Source organism: Strongylocentrotus purpuratus, unplaced genomic scaffold (assembly GCF_000002235.5).
Source record: "Strongylocentrotus purpuratus isolate Spur 01 unplaced genomic scaffold, Spur_5.0 spur5_scaffold_1, whole genome shotgun sequence".
NCBI lineage: Eukaryota > Metazoa > Echinodermata > Echinoidea > Camarodonta > Strongylocentrotidae > Strongylocentrotus > Strongylocentrotus purpuratus.
The window spans coordinates 28,190,205-28,212,251 of NW_022145594.1; the positions used below are offsets into that span (position 1 = coordinate 28,190,205).

At 38.2% G+C, this 22,047-nt stretch overlaps 2 protein-coding genes across 2 annotated transcripts; both read right to left on the reverse strand.

Annotated features, from left to right (window-relative positions):
• Window positions 1-234: 234 nt before the first annotated feature.
• LOC753192 (sushi domain-containing protein 2) lies at window positions 235-8,286 on the reverse strand. The gene is made up of 10 exons (XM_030977963.1): window positions 8,016-8,286; window positions 6,689-6,853; window positions 6,004-6,180; window positions 5,441-5,586; window positions 3,930-4,056; window positions 3,122-3,361; window positions 2,422-2,628; window positions 1,892-2,056; window positions 1,334-1,475; window positions 235-930 (listed from the first exon to the last, which is right to left on the reverse strand). The coding sequence occupies exons 1-9, from the start codon at window positions 8,278-8,280 to the stop codon at window positions 1,363-1,365; spliced, it is 1,605 nt and encodes a 534-aa protein (XP_030833823.1). The 5' UTR covers window positions 8,281-8,286; the 3' UTR covers window positions 235-930; window positions 1,334-1,362.
• A 553-nt stretch (window positions 8,287-8,839) lies between these two features.
• Window positions 8,840-21,473, reverse strand: LOC105439366 (protein mesh-like). Its single transcript, XM_030977964.1, has 10 exons — window positions 21,216-21,473; window positions 17,500-17,618; window positions 16,070-16,162; window positions 15,126-15,365; window positions 14,096-14,245; window positions 12,468-12,636; window positions 11,874-12,137; window positions 10,313-10,622; window positions 9,817-9,958; window positions 8,840-9,061 (listed from the first exon to the last, which is right to left on the reverse strand). Exons 1-10 carry the CDS (start codon window positions 21,301-21,303, stop codon window positions 8,855-8,857), a joined length of 1,782 nt encoding a protein of 593 aa, XP_030833824.1. The 5' UTR covers window positions 21,304-21,473; the 3' UTR covers window positions 8,840-8,854.
• Window positions 21,474-22,047: the final 574 nt, after the last annotated feature.

Consider the following 22,047-nt stretch of genomic DNA (forward strand, 5'->3'; position numbering starts at 1 on the left):
ATTCCTTAGCAAAACTATAGTACAAAAACGGAATACGGATTTTCTACAAAATTAATTTGTATATTTTAAAGGATATTATGCGAGAGTGCGTAGAGACTGACCGAGAACATGTTTGCATTTGTACTAGTCTGATCGCTACACTCTTGAGCCCTCAAGAGCCTAAAAGTGTGTTGCAGTCTTTAGTCAGTGCACTTTTTCAAATTTTCCGGGGGGGGGGGGACGATCCTCTCATACAAATTGAGGGGAGACGTGCCCCCCCCGTTCCCTGGAATTGCCGCCCCTGCTCAGAATAATTAAATTTCTTGTCAGCTTAGTTGTTTCAATTCATTGTAGAATGCGTATTTAAGTACTTCATGATCTTGGTGGATAATATTCCAGTGAAAAATTCATTTCGAGAATGACTACAAATTCATCACGGGCTTTCGTTTTTACACCACTTTTACTGCCAATTCTCTGTAGAAAGTCGAAAGGACTCAAAATAACGCAAAGTAAAGAATGCCTTTTCAAGATTCGAAATTACTTCAATAAGAATTATTTCTACACGATTTTGACCAGTTTTGTATTAGTTCCTTTTTTCGTGTTATGATTTGAGACATACAAGAGCACACTATTGGTGAATATATTTGCTGCCGGGACGTCACTCATAGTTAACACATTACGTATGCCATTTGTACACAATACAACATTTAGAGTAAGTTGTTATTGTCGCAAAAACGAAAAAGTTTATGAGATCAATTTAACCCGTTCCGCTCTTGATTCAAAGTAATGTGTGATTTTTTTTATATTTTCAATTTTGTATATAAATCTTGAACTTTGTCGCTCTCACATGGCGCGAGACTGTGTCGGTTCTTTAAATCCATATAGATATGCTTGGCGTTACCTGCGTCGTTCTCCATTCCATTGGTGGAAAAGTTCTGACTGTTTTGTGGTCTAAGCGTGGAACGATGAGGGAATGGAAGAAGAAAGGGGAATAGAGAGGGAAGAGAAATGTTGCGGTGAAAAATAAATCAAAGGTGTATAAGCTACAAAATTGAATGAATACTGATTCCTAACTTTGGAAATGCAAGTCGACATTAAGTTTATAGAATATGTAACTAATATGTTAGTGTGTGTTAAGCGTAAACAATAGATATTTCTAGTCCTCCTTCACCCCCAAAGTTGGATTCATTAGCTCAGGTTATGTATAAAGCCTGTTTGGAAGTTTGACCGTTAACATATCCATCTCAAATTGCAAGCCTCCGAACTTCTCGATAATGGAGGACTTTCAATGTCCCCGAAAATCAGGAACCAACCTAATATTTTTACTGAGTAAAATAATCGAAAATTGACTTACTCTTGTTTGTCGGAATTGAACAGGCCCGATTACCGATGTCGCAGAAACACGAATATGCCAACGACGAGGAGTACGATAAAGATAATGGAAAAGACCACACTGAGGGCGATGACGACGGCGTTATTGTATATGAGATCGATGTCTGGGTCAGCGGCAGGGAAGAAAAAGGTTAGAATGAACCGGATAAGGTTATCAAACTAAGCAAGGTAGGGTCGGTGGATGATGGGGATTAGTTGCATGCGGGATTATTTCAAACGATTCGACCGCCTAGTTTCTCAACCTTGCCAATTCTACTTTGATTTAATCGTGCCTTTTGTTCCAAGTCTTCAAAATCGATTTTGTGTAAATGTACTAATTTTGATGATGCACGATGACGAAATAGAGCAAATGTAAAATGTTAAAGAATCCAGTAGTTTCATAACATATGTTCATGGAGGTTTAGTCTGTTAACATTTCCTTTCAAAGTGACTGGTTTTCAGATGATTATTGCGCGTTAAATGATCGTCACGGGTACGACTATTCAAAGGGTGTAAGCGCGACATGGGAGGTGACACTCACCGGTGCAAGTCGGGGCGCCGTTGCTCCATACCGCGTCTCGGCATACCGATTCATTTCCGCCGTTCATGGTAAACCCTTCCTGGCAAGCAAATGTCGCTGTTAGGCCATCTTCGCTGAGAGAGATCGAGCCATTGGATGGTGTGTCCAGGACGCCGCATGACGACTCTGCAAATAAAAGTAAACAAAGTATTTGAACATTTTGTATCTTCCCGTGACAGGGTGTAAGAGTGACGTATTCCCACAGTTTTAAAGAAACCTCAAGCATTTGGTGTTTTGTAATATCATACAACTACGTACTAAATTGACACTACCACCATTTTCTAAAGTAGTTACTCAATTTTGAATATATCAAATCTGAATCCCATGTACAATTTCTTAAATAAAGATGGTAAACAAAAATGTAAACCCCATAGCTTTTCCATTGGTCTCAAACCCGGGTCCTCCCGGTTACGAGACCACTACTCTACCACTGAACTACCGCGCCTCCTTTATGAAAGTCTTTGGAATCACCATACGCTAATCACTCTTACCAATGCATGCGTTATCGCCTGTTGATCCGGTCCACATTAAGCTTCCCTCCTCTGCGCTGTACGCACATCGCTTGTAGGATGACCCGACCATAATCAAGCCCTCGTCACAGGTGAATGAGACTTCGGCGTCCTCGAAGTATTTATTCGAATCTGAAGAGTACGTCTTCGTACCATTATAGGGTGAAATTTGATATGGACATGCGCCGACTGTGAAAGCACAAATTAGTAGTTATAATAGAGTTAAAAAAAGAAAGATATAAAATAGGTTTTTCATCTTCACATTTTCTACGAGTAAGTCCAGAGTTGTGGAATTATATTTGGAACATTTCGAAATATTTTTCGAATCTGACGAGTTGGTCTGTGTGACGTTGTAATAGGGGGGGGGGGGGGGGGGTGGGGGGGGGGGGGTAATCGAATATACACACGAGTCGACTGTGGGAGGGGAAAACATACCAAAATTCATAGAAATGCCACAATAAAATGGTTTTACTAGGTATAAATGACACTTCATTAGATATATTTCGATTTCCTACTTAGTCTTTTACAGGGCTAAAACCGTCTTGGTCCTCGTTGGACACGTGGTATTTAGAGAGACACCGTGCGATTTCAAGTTTATCTTCTATTACTTTTAATATAAGATTTGATGTCTTTGTGCAGTCGCACTTAATTTCCTTGCATATTTCAAAAGATATCCACTCACCTTTCCTAATATTTTCAGAGCTGCTCTCGAAGGCTTCGAAAGCACCCAGCGTAGCCATGGCAAGTTGTACGTCATCGTTAGACACCTCATAGTCGAACAGACACTGGCTGACCTCGTTACATGCTGGGTAAAGGGTGGGGAGGTTGACGTTCATAAGGGGTACGAAGGTCGAGATGTGGTAATCGGCGTGGGTGAGGCCGGATACATAACGGAAGAGGCTGTAGTCGGTTTCGATCTCCCCTGAAAGGTTGAAAACAAAATAACGGATCCCCATGATCTCCATCAATGGACCTTACTGTTCACGGATCTAAGTGGACAACAGTGTCCACTTAGATACTTTACCAGACAGGTCCTTCGCCCTATTTTACAATTAATGACATAAACCCAAGCTTTAATAATCTGATGATTTAACGTTTCTTATAACCAGAGAGTATATGTGCATAAGATTCAACGCTGTTGACGCTGATGGAGGATGACACTCTGAGACGTGTCCAGTATATTAAATATTATGTGTTTTTCGTTGTTATTTTGTTAAAATTAACGTGTCGCCCTTTTGGAAGTCCATTATGAAAAATATCGAGGTTTCAACAATATAAAAGATCAATTTAATCTTGGCTTTTCAAACGTTATCTCTCTTACAGCTTTTCGATTGTTAATTTCATTGTCTAGATTTTGATGTCTAAAGAGGCCTACATATATCCACTAATATAATACTGATATTATCAATAATGTATGTGAGGGTTTCCTTTAAAATCGTTATTATCAAATTTCATAATTGATCGATTGAATGTAATCCAATAAATCTTACATGATTGGCCAAACTTGAATATCTCTTCGTCTGACGGGTCCTCGAGAGGGATGTTATTGTATCTTCTCACTAGGTCATTGCTAGAGTCACCATCCATGTTGCCTAGCAACCCAAACAGATGCTTGCTCTACGAAAGAAAAGGATTGTTAACGGATTGATAAAGAGTTGCCACATGAAGTAAAATGCTTTCTTCGAGAAACTGTATCGTTTTTTTTTTAATGGTATAAAAGGATTGAAGTCCCCCTTCTTTTGTTATTGTTCTTACAGACTTTAAGTAATTTCTCGAAGGAATTTGTTGAATTCTTTTTGGACCAGTGCCCAGTGACGGATTAATGTTGACCAAATGTGTGCTCCCTACCTCGAACATCTGTTTTAGATGACTGCCTTCATGTACTATCACCCATGGCAACTGGCATAAAGATTTTATTTCAGTTTCAGTGTATTGTTTCATATTTCACATTATGTTTAACATTTGCTATGATTTTCACAAAGTAAATGATATAAACGTGGGTTCCACTAGACAAACAACAGAAAGTGAGTACTTCATATCAATTGTTCAAATGCAAAAGACTGAACTACAAAGAAGGGTTGAAATAAGGAGGTGCCTATGGTGAAAGCTATGCTTGTGAGTTACAGAAAACAATTACCCCCTTGTTAGTTGCTGTGGGATGGTTTCATTGGAAAGTTTCTAGGTGGTATTTTCCGGGAATAGTTGTCAGGGGATTTCCTATTCTGTACTTGACCAAGAGGTAGTCGTCTAGAGATACGTGACCTAAGGGACACATTTTGCTAGAGATAATTATTCGAGGGTTGGATCCTGATAGAGTAAGTTTTTCAGGTAGTTCAAGTTTTCCAATTGGCCACTCGGTATTCAAATTTGCATTTCTTTTCTTATTTAAAACCTTTATATATCAATTTGAAATCCAACTACCACATAAGTCTGTGAATATTGATGTACATCCCCTCTTTCTTTTCTCTTCTTTTTTCTGTCTTTTCCCCCTTTTACCAATATTTTGTTCCTCCATGTTTGTATTATTATGTATCCTTTGAGGGTAGTCATACTATCAAGCTTTGCTTATTTTGTCGACCCTCCTGTTTGATGTTCTCGATTAGTTACACCCAGCCTTACTTTATTCTACATATATTCTTTTGTCATGTGTAAATTTGCAATATTTGTTTGTTATATATTTGTAAAAATGTAAAAGAAAAAGAAAATCAAACAGAAATAAATAAATCAAATCAAATCAATACTTTCCGATCCTTTTTTTTTCGGTTTAGCCAGATCACTATTATTACCGCTCTTCATGCGGGCCCTGCAATTATTATTACCCAGGTACCCTTTTATACCAGGTGGATAGTGGCAAACGTGATCAATATCTTGCCTAAAGAGATTAGTGCCGGGCAGGGGTTCGAACCTTGAACCCTTGGATTGAGAGTCAAGTGACTAAACCATTGTACCCCCGAAAACCCCATAGTTGTTCTGACACGACTGAGACCATTATGATGCTTACATTGAACGTTGAAGGAAGGATCGGTCGTACAGCAAGCATTCCATAGTCGTAGGTTACGTGAACACCAATGCTGGTTTCTTTAAACATGACGACCACACCGTGGATTTCGAATTCGCGCTCAAAGCTCGTGACACCCACGGCACATCCTGAAAAATATGAATAATAATAATAATATGGTTATTTATATAGCGCCGGTATCCGCCAGGTTCTGACGCTCATGGCGCTTTACACTTGAAGAAAAAAAAAATTATCTTTTCCCTTTGAAGATTTTTTTTGTTGAAATAGGATAATTGTTCTTCCTCGTTTCATTAGGAAGTCAGAAGTATCTTCCAATGAGTACTTGTGATTTGTTTAAATAGGCCTAGCATGTATAAATAAGCTAAAATGTGGCGTTGACTTGATAAACTTAGCTTAAGCTTAATGGAGACAAAAGGGAAAGCTTTTGAGGGTATTCCAGATCTAGGCCTTATATCAGTAATGCTTCCCCAACAATCTTTCATAATGCCTGCATGAAGAAGACTCGATCATCAAAGTTCTAGAAAGGTTCTCGATCTCCTCCTCACCTTGTAAATCAGTGAAGGTCTGCTGTGAGAAGTACACCAATTGCCATTCGCCGTTTCCATCCATGCTCCTCCTGTAGACGTCCATTCCGCTGGTTGCGCTCGCCTCAACGAAGATACTGTCCGAGCCGCTGTCCTTCATTGCTACCGACGACAGCTGTGTAACGTCTACCTGTTGACCTGGTGATTTGATTTGAAATGAAAAGAAAATATCAATTTATGCGGATGTGATTGGAATGATTTGATTGTAGTATTGGTTTAGTTTGACTTGATATTGAGGATTAATGTCATGCCTTACCAAAGGGCATGATAGCATCGACTGGGTTTCGAACCCGGGACCTCCCTGTAAAGAGACCACTGTTCTACCACTGAGCCATCGCACTTTCTGTGATGTGACTGAGATGTATTGGTAAACTGATGGCCTAGCCTTTTGTCGATAGGGCTTTGAATAAGAAAGAAGCAATTGTTTCTGCGTAGTTTATATGAATCAAGGAAATTATAATATGATTCCATTGATCATGTTAATGCCGACAGTAGCCCAAAAAATAAATTGTGTTCATGAAAAGCTGGTGATGTTGAAAATAAAGACACTAAATTTAATCTATTTGTATTACTACTGATGTGTCTACCTTGAGAAAAAAAATCATATCATTATCGTTCCATTTGCATAAATGCACTATCCTCTTACCATTCCTATCCATAGTCTTTATCTGCCTTGCTTGAAGCTCAAAGTCAGAAGCACCGGTCTTAGTCCCACTTGTAGCGTAACGGAGAAGGGTGAACTCGCCTAAACCATTGAATGTATAGTTGTACCTATCCATCGTGATGAAATGGGGATCTCCAAACGATAATGCTTTAAAAGAAAGGGGAAAATAATTAAACACTTCGATTGTCTCTCTAAACGTTCGCTCGTTTGACACACGTGCACATTTTCACAAAATGATAGGAACCAATTGACGGAAGAATTGCTTCTGGTTTTGATTGGCTCCATAAATCATTTCACACCTGCAGAATCTAATCTGGCATTGGAATGATTTATAACGAAATCTTGAAGCCTTTGGTATATATATCAACACTGTCCCTTTGATTGGTTTGATATTGTTGGCGGTAGTAAAGATTTGTTTCTTTGTTTCAATTATATATACAGTAACAACAATTTTTATTCCCCTGCAGTCATATCTCAGATGCCATTTTGTTTTTCTTATCATGGTGAGATATCTTACAACAAACACATCGAATTGGATTCAAATCATGCATGATTGGAAAACATGAACGTAACATATGTTGGGACGAACGTTGGCCTGAAGGGATTATGTTCCCGCTATGTCAGCAAGCATGAAAGCCTATAGGGGTTATAGTTTCCAATGGCTGTGGCTTTGGAGCGGTTGTTGGGAAGGCTTGTGGGACTTCAATTCGATTCAATTCAATACAATTCAATTTATTTCTCCACAGATGCAAATCATAGGAAGATACATAAAAAAAAAAATACATACATACAATACAATAATAGAACATGTTCATCATACATGTGTATATAAACGACTCCCTAAGGAGCAATGTATGTTTTAACAAGAAAAAAATCAGCAAAATGTTGAAGGGGTAGTCAAAAATTAAAAGTGATTTGTCGAGGACTACCCTCAGCATGTGGACAGACGAAAACAATGACACATTCAATAAAATGGTTGTAGTTCACAAGGCAGACAATGTCGGGCTCACAGGCCTTCGGAAAGATAGTTGCGATGGTTCGCGAGACCGACAGCCGACATGACGACCTCGTTGTTCTTCCCAAAACATTTCTGAGGTGTACGTGACCAAGACTCTTGGTCTTGTAGGCTGTCAATCTCGGTAGCCATCGGTCCTGCGGATTGTTGGTCTACTGGAATGTCTATCAAGCTATTCTAGAAGGCCCTGCTGAAAAGTAGGATTCAGCTGAGAACAAGCTTTTTATAAACCGTGAATCACTTTTAAAAATCAAACTCAAATTCAACCCCACCCCTTGTAAGAGAGTCACCTACCGTTATTTGGGGGTTCGTAAATGGCGCAATCGGTGGTAGGTCTGAATGTGAGGTAGTCAAAGCATTCCTTCTCCCCAGCCCAGCCACAACAGAAGTGTTTGGCGATGACGTCATTAGACCAATGGGACAGTTCCGGGACTAGGTTCCTCGCCATGTAGGGACTGGAACCGCGAATATGGGACCGACCGGCCATACCGGCATACATGGTATCCCCGGAGTGCATCAAGAGACGGTTGGCATCGTAGCAGCATTTAGTTCCAGACATAGTGTTAGGGCTAAGAACAGAGCACAACAGTAATCATATTGATAATGATAATACAAATATTAATAATGATAATAGTCATAATTAAACAAAAATAGTTACGAATAACAGTAATAATGATAATGATAATATTATGAAAATAATAACGAATATGATAATGATAATATTGATAATAATAAAAATGACTATAATAATAAGACGACCAGGGTTAATGAAATGAGAAAAAAGGGAGAAATCGAGGGAATAGAAATGAAACGTAATTAAACGATATGAAAGGAAAGGGGAAGAAATAAATACAATGGAATTGAGTGGATATGAAAAGGAAGGAAAGGAAGGAAAAGGAAACAAAATGGGAAAATAGGGAATGAAGTGAGAGAAAGAAAATGGAACTGCAGGGAAACGGAAAATGAAGAAAGAAAATGAAAGGGAAGGAAAGCAAACGAAGGGGAAGGACAGTGAAGGAAAGGAATGCAAATGGAATAGAAGAAATACAAAGAGATTGGAAACAAAGGAAACTAATGAAGACCAAAGGAATGAAAAGTGTCAAAAGAATAAAGCATCGGGATGAAAAAGACCATCATGTAGATGACAGGCAAAGCAAAGGAGACAAAATAGAATCATCAAGGCTTATAAACGTTGCATAAGCGCTGAAAAAGCAGGATATGGCTCCTTCGTGCTCGGCGCAAGTGTCTTCTCCGCCCTCTGGATAGCATGATGGATCAGTGATGAAGTTCCCGACGTCCTGCTCAGCCTGGTCAAGGGTGCACGGGCAAGCCGGTAGGTTCTGAGGGGGAAGGATAGAGCAAGATGGTCATAAGGATTGGGATAAGTTAAAGAAAACAAAGGACGGAAAATACCTCCATTACGAAGTAACGGAGCAGAAATAATATATATATATGCCTACATAATTTATACAAAATAAAATTAATAAATGTTTGTGAAAAAACGAATGAAAAAGTAAATGTTTTAAGTGGTATTGCCAATCCTGTTGTCGATTACGAAAGAATGCAAAAAGGCATAGCAACCATAAAGATGAAAAATATATACAAAAAAATCAGAAATGAAAAATCATCTTGACGTATTTTGAAAATGTTTTTTAAGAAGAAATCCTTATCATGCCTATTGGGGTCATTGCTCCTATAATATTCTACCAAACTGGCATTAAGAAAATGAGAAAATTTCCGATTTGTTGTCCTTCATTCCCAAGACTTCTTAGAAAAGGGCCCATCTCCCCCAGCCATTCCCGCCTTATACGTCCATATTTCTTATAGATCAAGTCAAATTTTAAATAGGGCACTACACATGAAAGGAACATATAAGAAAGTATAAGCTGCTACGGTTCATACGACCGACATCCCATTAGACCGAGAACCCACGATACCGACATAACTAAGTGAAAAACTGTAATACGAAGGCCGACGCGACGCACATGTGAGTGTCGTATACCTTCTGAAAACTTTTTTTGAGGGCTCTTTAGATCTCGTAAGCTGTAGGTCGGTCAGACTAAGAGACGAATTGAGACGAATTTTGATTTCTTACACTAAGAAAGGCGCCCTTGGCGTTGTCTGCTGTAATCCACTCATTGCATTTCTCCGTGGCCCACATGACAGAATCGTCCTGGTAAGACTGTTCCAAAAGATAGCCAAGAGGGTGTATGTCACTCCAGAGAACACGTTGACGACTACATGGAAACAAAATAAGTTGGAATATCCGGTCAGCAGGAGGATTAAAGGGCACAATATGGTAAATATTATAATTGACATTGACATTGTTTCTGGTTAGACCAAATATATATATATATATATATATATACATATATTTTAAATCTCCCCTAGACCATATTGTAGGAATGGAATGACCTAAACAAGAAAAATGGGGGGGGGGGGATGGTAAATTGCCTTACATGAAGGTCATCATATGTATTTGACTTTGGTGACCTTCGATTGTGGGGAAGTGTGACCTTCATCGGACAAAAGGGTTTCCCTCTTTGTGCGGCCAAACAGTAGACCTGTGGTTATTCCATAGTACGACCTACCCGTTATCCATTCCGGTAATTCGAATGACACCGAATGCATTCGCCTCTGTCACGTCCACCTGTGCCGTCGGAGTGAACGTAAACGAGCCATCATCTGCAGTGGCGTTTGTTATCATGTATACGTTTACCCACCGAGGCCCAGGGTTGTCCTCGCGGTATGCTAGAACAGTTATCGAGAGGGCGCTGTCGGAGGGGCCAAAGCTTTCTTGATCTACGTCCCAAGTGATTTGTAGAGAGTTTCCGGCTTTGTCCCACGAGGAAGTACCAGAGTTTTGCCTAGTGACAGTTGGAGTGACTGTCCCACTTTCAACTAGAAACAAAAGGTGGAAACAATGTGGTTACTTTGTAGGAGATTAATTTCGGATGGTGTCCGCGTGGCGAAACCTGGATAATTTGAAGACTCATAAAAAATGTTGGTGCACGTCTCCCTAAATGGTGATCTCTCAACTGGCAGTTTCGGTTGGCATGATGAGACAATCTGTTTATATCAGATGTCTGTCAAAGTAACACCATCCTGTTCCCACAGCTTCCGTTTTTAAACTTCCTATTCCAAATTTAAAAAATGTCCCAACTTCTGCTAATATATCATTAAAGACCCCTTGACAAGATCTTCCTTTCATTTTGTTTTCATTTACAAAACCTACTACGGGTTTAATCAATGCCTCTAACTAATCAACACGAAAGAAAAGACATGAAAGGCAGAATGGCTAGTTAGGTGTTGAGTTCTGGTCATTCCTTTGCATTGTGAAAACACTGTCTGGAAACAAATGGGGAAGGTTCCTGATGTACGGTGGTAAATACTGATGGACGTTTTAAGGTTCTGGAATAATCAGATTGGAAGGGGATGCAGTCAATCATGCTGAAAGTCAAATGCACTTCGCACAGAAATGTAAGACTACAACAAATGTGTTATGAAAGTTTGATCCAAACAGTTCAGCTTTTCAGCATGAGAGCTTTGGAGAGTACTCGTTTTTTTTAGGGGAAAACCCTCTTTTGTCATTTGCTTCTTTGCTAACATGAAACAAAGAGTTAGCTTTGAAAATATTTGTCACGTTCACCTGAATTAAATTTGCCCTGTCAGACTGTAGCTTTGTTAAACCGTTTTCTATTGAATTCTCTCTAGACCTAATTCCCGTAGCCGTACTACAGGGATCACCTGGTACCCGTAAAAGCAGTGGGTTAAAGGCGCATAGTAGTTGTTTTTCATGGGGAATTTGACACAATTCGGATGTGTACCCTATAAAAGGTATTGTAAATCACCAAGAGTGGACTTCACTTTCCCGACCGCCAGGTCTTGTGTATAGCACTGTGCCTAGCTGAACCTGAATTTTCATCATAACACAGTTTTTCCCCACCCTTGAGAGATTAAGGCAAAAAGCTTGAGTATTTTTTTGTAGTAGGACAACAGGGTCGCTGTCTGAGAGACCTGTGCACGAAAAAACATATAAATTGGTAATTCAAGTCAACCTGGTGTCAGCGAATTATGATGCAATACGCATGGACACCGACTACTATAATGTGGCTGCCATGAACAACACTGGGAATTCCATTTGATACTTACTGACGGAGTAGATTGTTGAGGGCGAGTTTGCGAGCTCATCGCCTGCCTCTAACACCGTGACGGTGACTTCACCAACGAGAAAGAAAGGCTCTGGGACACAGTAGGCTTCATTGGTGTTGATGACTGTAGCGTTGACTTGCTGAATGATCTCTCCGCCATAAGAGAATACACAGGTCTGAACTTTCTCCACCGCCCAGCATGGTCCGTAGAGGTAGATTTTCTCGCCTCCCATCATTCCACACCGGGCTGGTGTGATGGACAACTCTGGAAGAAGTTGAGGAGTGATATGTTGTCATAGGTGAATGCCCAGGTATATACCGCCTCAACCGCCCAATATGACACGTTATTATCATTATCATTATTATTGTTAGTATTATTATTATCATTTTTATTACTAATATTATCATCATTATTATTATTTTTGTTTATTTGTACTACTATTATTATAAGTGGTAGTAGTAGTAGTAGTAGTAGTAGTAATAGTAGTAGTAGTAGTAGTAGTAGTAGTAGTAGTAGTAGGAGTAGTAGTAGTAGTAGTAGTAGTAGTAGTATTGGTCGTACATGTATACTAGTAGTATCTCTACAGTGGTTTACCTGCTTCAGGTGCAGCATTGCAGACCGGATCAATAACCGAAGAACCGTCAACCTTGTAGGCATACACTCCTTCAACATCGACGTTGCTGTCTGCGCTCAATGACCGCAGTGTATCTTGTTCGTAGGCGAAGTTTTTTACAATCGTACCGTCACCCATTAGAAAACCAACCTATTGAAGAAACCGAAATCGCCCAGTTTGCATTATTTAATATCATATTCCACATACTAAGAATCTTGCTCTACGATTGGTCAAAAGTAAATCACGTGATGAAAGATAGTTCGCCCATCATTGCTGGGAGAAGCAAAAAGTTCGTTACACTGTGTAGATATTAGTACTATCTACACAGGGCAATGCACTTTCACTGAAGATAGAAGTCCTATCTACACAGGGCAACGCACTTTAATTGTATACGCTGCGTATTGCTCTCCTCTTTAAGCGCTTTTAGTGTTAGTACGCAAACTTTGGTCACGCGCAAACGATAATATGGTCACACCACCATGCTGCATGCACTGTGCGTATCGTACACCATTTGCTAGCTATTAATTGGTGACTTGTTGGTCTAAAATGACGAAAGAAATGAAATGTTTCCGATGTGGAATATAAAGCTAATAATCACCTTTTGGTTTCAGGCGATGGCAAACTATCGCTTCCTCGGCAATCTAAATGTATACGCTATCTTTCCTCAGCTTCGCTTCGGAAAGATAGCTACATGTAGATCGCCTCGGAAGTGATAGTTTGTCCCATCACCTTCACCAACGGTAATTATTTGCTTACTACTATTTTTGTTTTTCCAGAGAAGTCCCTTCAGGATCAACCTGGGCCCTGTTTCATATAACGTCTTCTTATCAATAACAAGTTACAATGACTGTTGTAAGCTACTGAAATCGTGACTTTTACTTGGTTGAGAGCAAATTTGTCATAGAAATCGAGCATTCGTTATTGAGGACAAGTTTTATGAAACAGGGTCTAGTTCTTACTGAGGGTTCTGCAGTCATTATTACCCCAGCACTTGCCAGGTACCCATGACGATCGCAACTACTTTTGAAAAAACGAACTCAAGTTCAGTTGGAATACTCTTTTGTATGTCTCACATAAATTATGTTAGGATTACATAGTATGTCATTGTAATATTCGCACCTGTCAAAATGTGTTGTACAGTGCCATTGAAATGGCCTTAGGTTGACTTTACCTTGGTGTAGAGTGGTAAATATTTATCGATATCTTGATTTTACGAAGCCGTTAGTGCCGGGCTAGGACTCGAACCCTCAACCCTAGGTTTGAAAGTCAAGTGAATGGACCACCATTAAAGGTCATCAATTTCACTTCTTCGATATTTCTTTTTCATTTTTTTTTACAAACACACGCATTACAGTGTCTTAAAGCAATTATTGAATGTATATATATATATATATATATATATTGAATATGCTTATATTGAAACGGATATAAATCAAATCTAGTTATCTCCATCATGTCCATGCACTATTTGATTGCTTTTTCTTTTCCTCTACATATTAAAACCTAATGACAGACTTCGTCTCGGGGCCCAGCATAACTTCGACATAACCTGGGAACAATTGCTTTAACCATGCTCCAGTCAAAAGTGCGTCTAGTAGCGCCTACTTACGATTGCAATGCCAAGTTGTGTATCAGTGTAGAGACCAGTATTGGGATCTCCATCCATCCTTGTCCCAACGACCCAAGTGATAGATCCATAGTTAAGCAGGACGAAAGATTCCTGCCCGTCGTGAATAAGGACCGCCTGAAATGTATTTCGCTTTAGGGGTAGAACGAGATAGGGAGAAGAGAAAGTGTGGGTAGTATATTAAGTGATTAAATAAATGATTTATTCGAGTAAACACAACAAAAGTTTGATATAAAAACATTCATATTAGCAGTTAAAAGACATAATTGAGAGAATTATCATTTGCATACAAAGATAATATTTTCAAAAGCATTACATTCATTGCATTATTGGGCATGATAACGTTATTAATACATAATATTAATACATAAAAGTTCAATCATTGTACAGTTAATCATTAAATCTTTCAAAATGGTTTGAGAAGAGGGAGCAAAAAAATAGTAGATCCGATATTCGATATCTATCCTGAAATGTCTGAATCTGAAGAACTAGACGACACAGTATATGAAAGAGTTGAAAAAAAAATTGATCCAATGACACTCTAATTTAATGTCTTACATGTACATGAAATAGCATTTTTTAAGACTGGTACGCCAACACATAGATAAATGAACGAATTAATTAATTAATACATTAATAAATATATTACACAAAATAATGACTAAAAAACGTAATAAAGATAGATAATTAAATAAAAATAATCAGATAAGAAATGAATGAATAAATAGGTAAAATAATCAAAGTTAATTGAAAAGGAAAACCAAAAGTGTGACCTCAAAAATTGATTTTAGACTTGTACGCAAAAAAATTTAATTAATTAATTAATACATGAATAAATATTTACAAACAAATATATGAATTTAATTAATAACTAAAATAGGTTATTAGATAGATAATTTAAAAAACACGACTGAATAACAAATTGGGGAATAAATAATTAGATTAAAAAATGCATTAAAAAATGAATACGTAAATAGATTTATTATTTTAAGAAAATGGAAATGAAACTTACTGGATCCGAGGCACCTGTTTGGTCGAAAAACGAGACTTGGTCCCACGTGACCACAATGACGACTTGAGCTCTAAAGTCGAAATTGCTCCGGAAGTAGGTGTGGACGTCTGCAGTCGCTTGGTCGAGTGTTGTAGTGCTGCTTGTTACGCGGTAATATACGTTACCTCCGTCACCTGTAATATCCACATCGGCCCAAAATGCAAAGATTGTATCCGGGTCCTCAATTCGCCCGTCGCCGTCCTTTTTAAGGAGAAATCGGTCAACATTTTCTCTAGTTTTATCATTTCCTTTCTTTATTTGTCAGAGATTTAGAGGCACGCTTTAAAATAGTTGTGACATTAGTAGAATGTTTTATTTATTTAAAGGCTCGATGTATTTTGTGTATGTGCTTGTCGCAGATTTGTCGAAAATTGGGGGAATTTATTTAAAGTCGATTTTTTTTTTTCTTATTTGGTTTTCAGAGAGTTTTTTTTACCAAACAAATGCCTTGAAATGTCAGATCACTCCCCCCCCCCCCGCTTTATGGCAGAGGTTGTTTGTCACTATGGTGTGTGTATGTGTGTGTGTGTGTGTGTGTGTGTTTGTGGGGGGGGGTTGTATTTGGACCAGGTGAGGTATTACAAAATTCAAAAGTGACAAAGGATATATTTATTCAATATCAAGAGGGTTTTTAAAGCAAAAAATGCATTTTTAATTCCCTATCTGACGATATAATTTAAAACATGTCATTGTAAAAGATGTAACTGTTAAGTATTTTATTTCAACTGTTTTGATGATTGTTATTATTATGATAATAGTTACATATAAATATATATACATAAAAACATAAACAAATAATTCGATTTCGAAATTCTTCACTCGAGGTAATATACAAATAGTGATTTATAAACATTGATTTTCGTTTCAATGTTTTTAGTATGTATAATAGTTGAGGATCTACTTACAACGTCGTAGTAATACGGCAAATGTCTGTTTCTGGCTAAATCCGACTCTTCGGAAACTTCTTCATCGAAAGAAATAACTCCATTGTCACCTATCTGAATATAAACAAAAAACAAAAATAAATAGTCTCATGTGAATTTAAAGCTTTTACCAACCTTCAAATCTAATAGTCAGGCTTTCATCCACTCATGCGGACTTTTTCAAGCCAAGCGATTATTTACACAGTTTCTTGCTGTCTGGAGCGAAGATATGTGACAATAAATAGCCAGAGTCCCTATGCAGTGAAGGATTATTCCTTTTTATCCTGATGGATTATTTCACCTTTCATGATCAGAAGTGTGTTTCAAAGTCAATAGTATGGGCATCATCCCATCCCTTGTTGTGTCCTAACATGTTATTATTACCCTCAACCAATGACACTTTTCTGTATCAAAAATAGTATCGTGAAAGTGTTTAGTAAAAGTTCATTCTACTATCATCTCTTCTTATCCGTCCATTTCCTATACTTCTTCCAAAATTCCTCTATGTGCCCTATGAGCGTTTTTTTTTTGTTTTGCCTTTTCAGAAAAGCTAACACATGATGTTATCTAAAGTCTCAATTTATTAAGAAAGAATGTGATATCATGTAAAATATAATACAAACAATAAGACATTTAACTGATAGGCTGTTGATCATAACGATGGAATCATATTTTCCTATTTTCATGAGGCGATTGTGACAATGTGATTCATTGTTTATAGATAAATCTTATATCTTTTCTGACTTTATTTATCAATCTAAGTAGTTATAGAATTTGATCAATAACGTTCTGAGAAGTTACATGTTATTAATCAAGAATAAACTATATTGTCACAATCATTTCATGAAAAGAGGTAAGTAATTATTTTTTATTCTTTATTGGCTACAGTGGCAATAACCAGGTGCATATCATTTTTCTGTATCCACTAGACAAGACCAAGGTTTGTCGTCGGGTGGTGTCCCATGAGTAAACAAGTATTGTTGAATTATGAATGTGATTTAGTAGGTCCAGGGTTTGATGCGAGCTATAGTACACAGACTTTGATTATTTATTGCTTTGCCTCACTCTTTATAAAGTCCAAAAATAGGACAGAATAATAGTGAGACTCGAACCCACAACTCCAAGATTGTATTACGCTATCCGTACCGATTGAGCCAACGATGAGTTGATGAAAGCTGGGTTTGCATGATTATTATAACCCTATCACTAACCCTAACGGTTACCGTGTGCGCATGCGTAGGTTAAAAATACAGTCTAGGCTCTTCGCGAGCGGTTTCATTGAAATTCTTTCGCAAAAATGGCTAAACTATTTTGTAATTCAAATTAACGCCTGCAGAAATCAGGGTGAGGAGGGCGAGCAGGAAAAAAAAGTTTTAAAATTACTTAATCCTTTAATAAGTAGGTATACTTACATATAATGTGCTGTGGTATTTCCCACCGAAAGGAAAGGCTTTATCCAACGCCACACGTTGTGCAATGTTATTCTGTTTGCTGAGTGCAGTATCACCATTGCCGGTGCCGGAAGGGTATACTAGCGAGGAAAGAAAGATAGTATACAAAAGATACGCATCAGTGAGGGCATTAGTTAGAATTACTCACACAAGGTACCTTTGGAACATTCTAACACGTCCTAACATGCCTGGTCACGTGAACGCGATCATTTGATTAGGATCCACGTCATCATCTTATAAAAATGCCTAACGAGTATTTCTTATTCTATGAAAAAATGAAATGTAAAAGGCGTCCTACACGAGTCCACACTCGAGAGTATCGTTGACCCATTAAACTCTGACTTACGTTATTCCCATAGGCTTAATTCAGGACATGTAGGGCCTAGTCTACAAGTACAGACTCATACTTGGCACAAGTCCTAACTGAGCCTTGGGCAGAGCCTGGTTCTGTCAGTCTCTGGCTCTGTCAGGAGCAGTTGAAGTACAGAGCCTACAGTGTGCAATAGACTGTGCATTCAGAGTAGTCTCGAAGTGCAGACACTGTTACTCACGACGACCTACAATGGTTTGTGCCTACAAAACTATACAGGGCACACTGGGTTCCAGTAGACAATGGATTAAAGGAAACCTCACCTCAAAGAATAAGTGTAGGTATTCGGACTAATGAGATGTTTTCCTGCCCTCTGATGTACAGCATTCCTTACGAAAACGTACCAGAGATATCTAAATGAAGATATTCTTGGCGTGACGTGATACCTTTTGTTTAAGCATGGCATGGGCGCAGCCATTTTCCTGAAAATGTGACGCACCAGATGATGTTGCACATGTATCATGCACTAATATTAAGTTGGAAAGACTCACATCTCCCTGATAAAACTGTAGAGGTGCCGTGGTCAAGCGGACACGTCACCGGACTGGACAAGAAATTAATCTACAGTTGCCATTCTCCACCCAGGTGATGTAAATGGGTCCCCGATAGAAAGAAATTCCTAGAATGTTTGAGCTCCTGGTCGGCTATTGCCGGGGCAATGATTAATGCAGCACATATAGAAGCATTGATAGTAAGTGCTATATATAACTGTTACTATTATTATTATTATAGTATTAATGACTGCTTTGAGAGAAATAGTTTTTTTTATACGCTCAAGGGAAGGTTAGAATTGTGCTATTGCCCGAGGCGTGCCGAGGGCAATAGCCTTATTGTTACCTTCCCGAGAGAGTATAAAAACAACTATTTCTCGAATATTAAAACAGTCATTAATACTTTTATATGCCGAATACAAAAGAGTCAACTTATGACACCACCTTGGCCTTTCTCTAGTTTATCTGCACGGTTGTTTTTTTATGAGTGTATCTTTGAGAGTAGACTAGATCTAGATTCTAGTCTAAGCAAGATATTTTTACAATTTTGGGGGTGGGCCGGCCCTGTGGGGAATATGGAGAAGAACATGCGCTTTCATAGGACACCTCACTTATTGAGTATCACCTTCAGAATCACGAGCAATATTAGTTTGCAATGCCAGTGTGCAATGCCAATGCATAGAGATGTGTGTAATCTGAATTCCGTGCAATCTCTACGGGAAGGATTTTAGCACTACTAGACCTACTTACTAGAATCTAGGCCTAGACTTTTGAAAACAAATTATGGAGAATTTAACGTACCCTTGTTGGTGCTCTGTCTAGCATGTCCTTGCTGTCAGCAAGTCTTGCATTTGATCATCATCAAGAAGTTGAAATCTTGGGAGAGTTTCTTCAGCCATTTTTGCCTTCGGTTTGAAATTACCGACCAATTCTTCGCGCACGTACGGTATCCTCGATCGCTCAAACCAGTTTCTAACATGTGAACCTATGGGTATTTCACCAAGACTGAACTATTTCCCCGGTAACCATGGTAACTGGTATTTTGCCGGGATTTTAGAACTATTATTTTAGAACTATTACATGGGTTTGGTATTTTACCGTGAATTTTATAGGATTAGTTTAAGTTTATGAATGCAATTTCGACCATTCAGATGGCTGGATTTCTTAAGTGAGGTATATAATATAAATTAATTGCCCAATAGTTGGGCACATTAACATCCTCATAATCGGGTAATTTACTCCACTAACTATCATGTTAATGATAGTGTAGTAGAATAAATAAGAAAGGAAGTTGTGAGGGTATTCATGATATGCATCCAATATATATAAGAGGAAGGGTAGTTTCCTCACATATACACTGATGTACACATTTGTATCTTATGATTCAATGGACCTGTTAAAAGAAAAAAAATCTACCTGACTAGGTGGACCCATATTTTGTGCTTGGGAAAGTCTTTATGATCGTTGAATACTCAAACCCGAGGACACTCTCTAAAGATTTTCAAGGAAAGGTCTCGTCTAAACATAAGGAAATGCTTTTTCAGCAACAGAGTGGTGTCCGACTGGAATAGTCTCCCTCAAGAAATAATTGACTCAAACTCCATTGATATCTTCAAGATGAGACTGGATAAGCACTGGTGGTCTGAGCGATTTGAATTAAGTTAATGATATGATCAAAACCGTCCTAAACTTGCGCATGTGCAATGAGTTAACCTCTAGAACATAACCAACCCTGAAGAAGTGACCGAGGATTACAGGATCTACCTCTCCTCGTATCATGATGATGATGATGATGATGATGTTATCATCACAATCACGTTCACGCATATATTCGTAACAGTAAATAGTGCTAGCCTTTATCTGGGCATGGTATAACGGAACATGTGTGTTTAATACTCATCTTTAAGAACCTCATGGCTTTGTCATTCTCTTCGAGATCGAAAGGATGAAAGTAATTATCATCATGCATTCAATAATCATTGAGTTAATTGACCCCTATAGTAAACGCCGTGCATGTGACAAAACTGTAACGTCCACCATTTGATATTAGGGACCTTTCGATTTGCACGACGACAACGTGGTTTGATACGATCGACGTCCTTTTAATGTACTGACATGAATGGACGTCACACGTGTCAGTCCACGCAAATCTAAAAGTCCCTATTATCAGTCTATCTCTCCCCTTTTAACACAACTCATTTTTTTCTTGTCCGGTTTGAAGGGTTGACGATTTTCAGATTTTCTAAAAATTAAGTGGTTTGATGATTTCCTCTATCTTTATGCTTTCTCCACTGTCAATAATTCCATGGATCATCGTGAGCACTAATGCTTTAGGTGAAGATGTCATAGTTTTACATAAAGGGTCATACTCCTGAAAACCATGCCACTTATTGTTTCCCCCAAGTTCACAAGCTACAATTGATTTGTATTTGCCGAGTGTATATTTTGTTTGCTGTAGGTTACGTTCATCTGACAATTTTTTCTTCCAAATTAAAATCAAGTACATTTATCTTTTTAGCCGTACTTATTCTTTATTCTGACATCCTGGGATGCTGAGTATTTTTCTACAGCACTTTGCGGAAATTCTTATGAGGGAATAATGCATGGTCACCATGTCATTTTAAATTTTGCTATAAATGAACTGGTTTATTTTTCGAAATTTATAATAGCGTTCTACTGTTTCTACAGATCGATTCGTTTGACTTACAAGTAGGCCTGCAGATGATTTCTATTTGTGAAAATGAATGATGAACTTGCGACTCGATCAATATAAACATTAAAATGGAGACATGTGTTATTCATCATTTTTTACTCACATTCAGCTTGAGACTCGGCAGCCCAGGTTAAACATAACATTAAAACAAGACGAGTACAAAATGAGTTCTTTTTCCTCTCGCCAATCATGATGACAACTTAAGATTTCAGACAGATTCCAAAAGACGGATGCATAGATTTACAGTCTCAGGTTGAAATATTCCAATTGGTTGCCTTAACACATCTCGATATAGCTTCCCTGCGTACAAGACCATACGCCGAAATCAGTATTTGGCGGGGCAGTGTTCGTTGGGGCCTGCGAAAAATACGTGTTCTCGTTGGTAATATGCAGACGACGCGATTTGATCGGTTCTGATTCGATCATAAAGAATGTTCTGAAAGGGAGAAAGGAAAACAAGTGTTGGGCAAATACAGGCCTACGTGAAGGTAAGAGGGCAAGTAAGCGGACTTTGGTAAATCAGCAAACAATTATCAATTATTATGATGAAAAGTTTGGTTTTGGAAGTGGTGAGTGTTATACAATTTACAACATATACTAGTTTTACAATGTGCAAAGTTCTGTCTGATACAAGTTGCAACGCGAGATTTTTAAATCAGGCAAAATAAGGGTAATAAAAGGAAGAATAAGATTAAAGACGGGGAGGAGGAGAAGAAGAAATCGAAGAAGAAGATAAAGAAGAACAATTACATACATAATATACACATTTGCACTTAACGCATTTCATGTTAATGCCTGAATGTTATTTTCCCTTTATTATATGGCTGTTATAATTTTTGCATTTATGAATATATATGTTATAAGTTTATTTTTCCATACATGTTCATTTCCTGAGGCCGCTATCACGCACAAGTTCTTGCTTAAGACGGGGTCTC

Excerpts from the sequence above, each read along its gene's own strand:
- LOC753192 (XM_030977963.1), bottom strand. The coding sequence starts at position 8,280 with ATGTCTGGAACTAAATGCTGCTACGATGCCAACCGTCTCTTGATGCAC. Across the intron at positions 4,057-5,440 it reads TCCTTCCTTCAACGTTCAAT|AGCAAGCATCTGTTTGGGTT; the intron begins GTAAGCATCATA and ends TTTCTTTCGTAG. Across the intron at positions 2,057-2,421 it reads AGGCGATAACGCATGCATTG|AGTCGTCATGCGGCGTCCTG; the intron begins GTAAGAGTGATT and ends TTTTATTTGCAG.
- LOC105439366 (XM_030977964.1), bottom strand. The coding sequence starts at position 21,303 with ATGATTGGCGAGAGGAAAAAGAACTCATTTTGTACTCGTCTTGTTTTA. Across the intron at positions 14,246-15,125 it reads AAACAGGTGCCTCGGATCCA|CGAAATACATTTCAGGCGGT; the intron begins GTAAGTTTCATT and ends CTACCCCTAAAG. Across the intron at positions 12,637-14,095 it reads CACAACTTGGCATTGCAATC|GTTGGTTTTCTAATGGGTGA; the intron begins GTAAGTAGGCGC and ends TTTCTTCAATAG.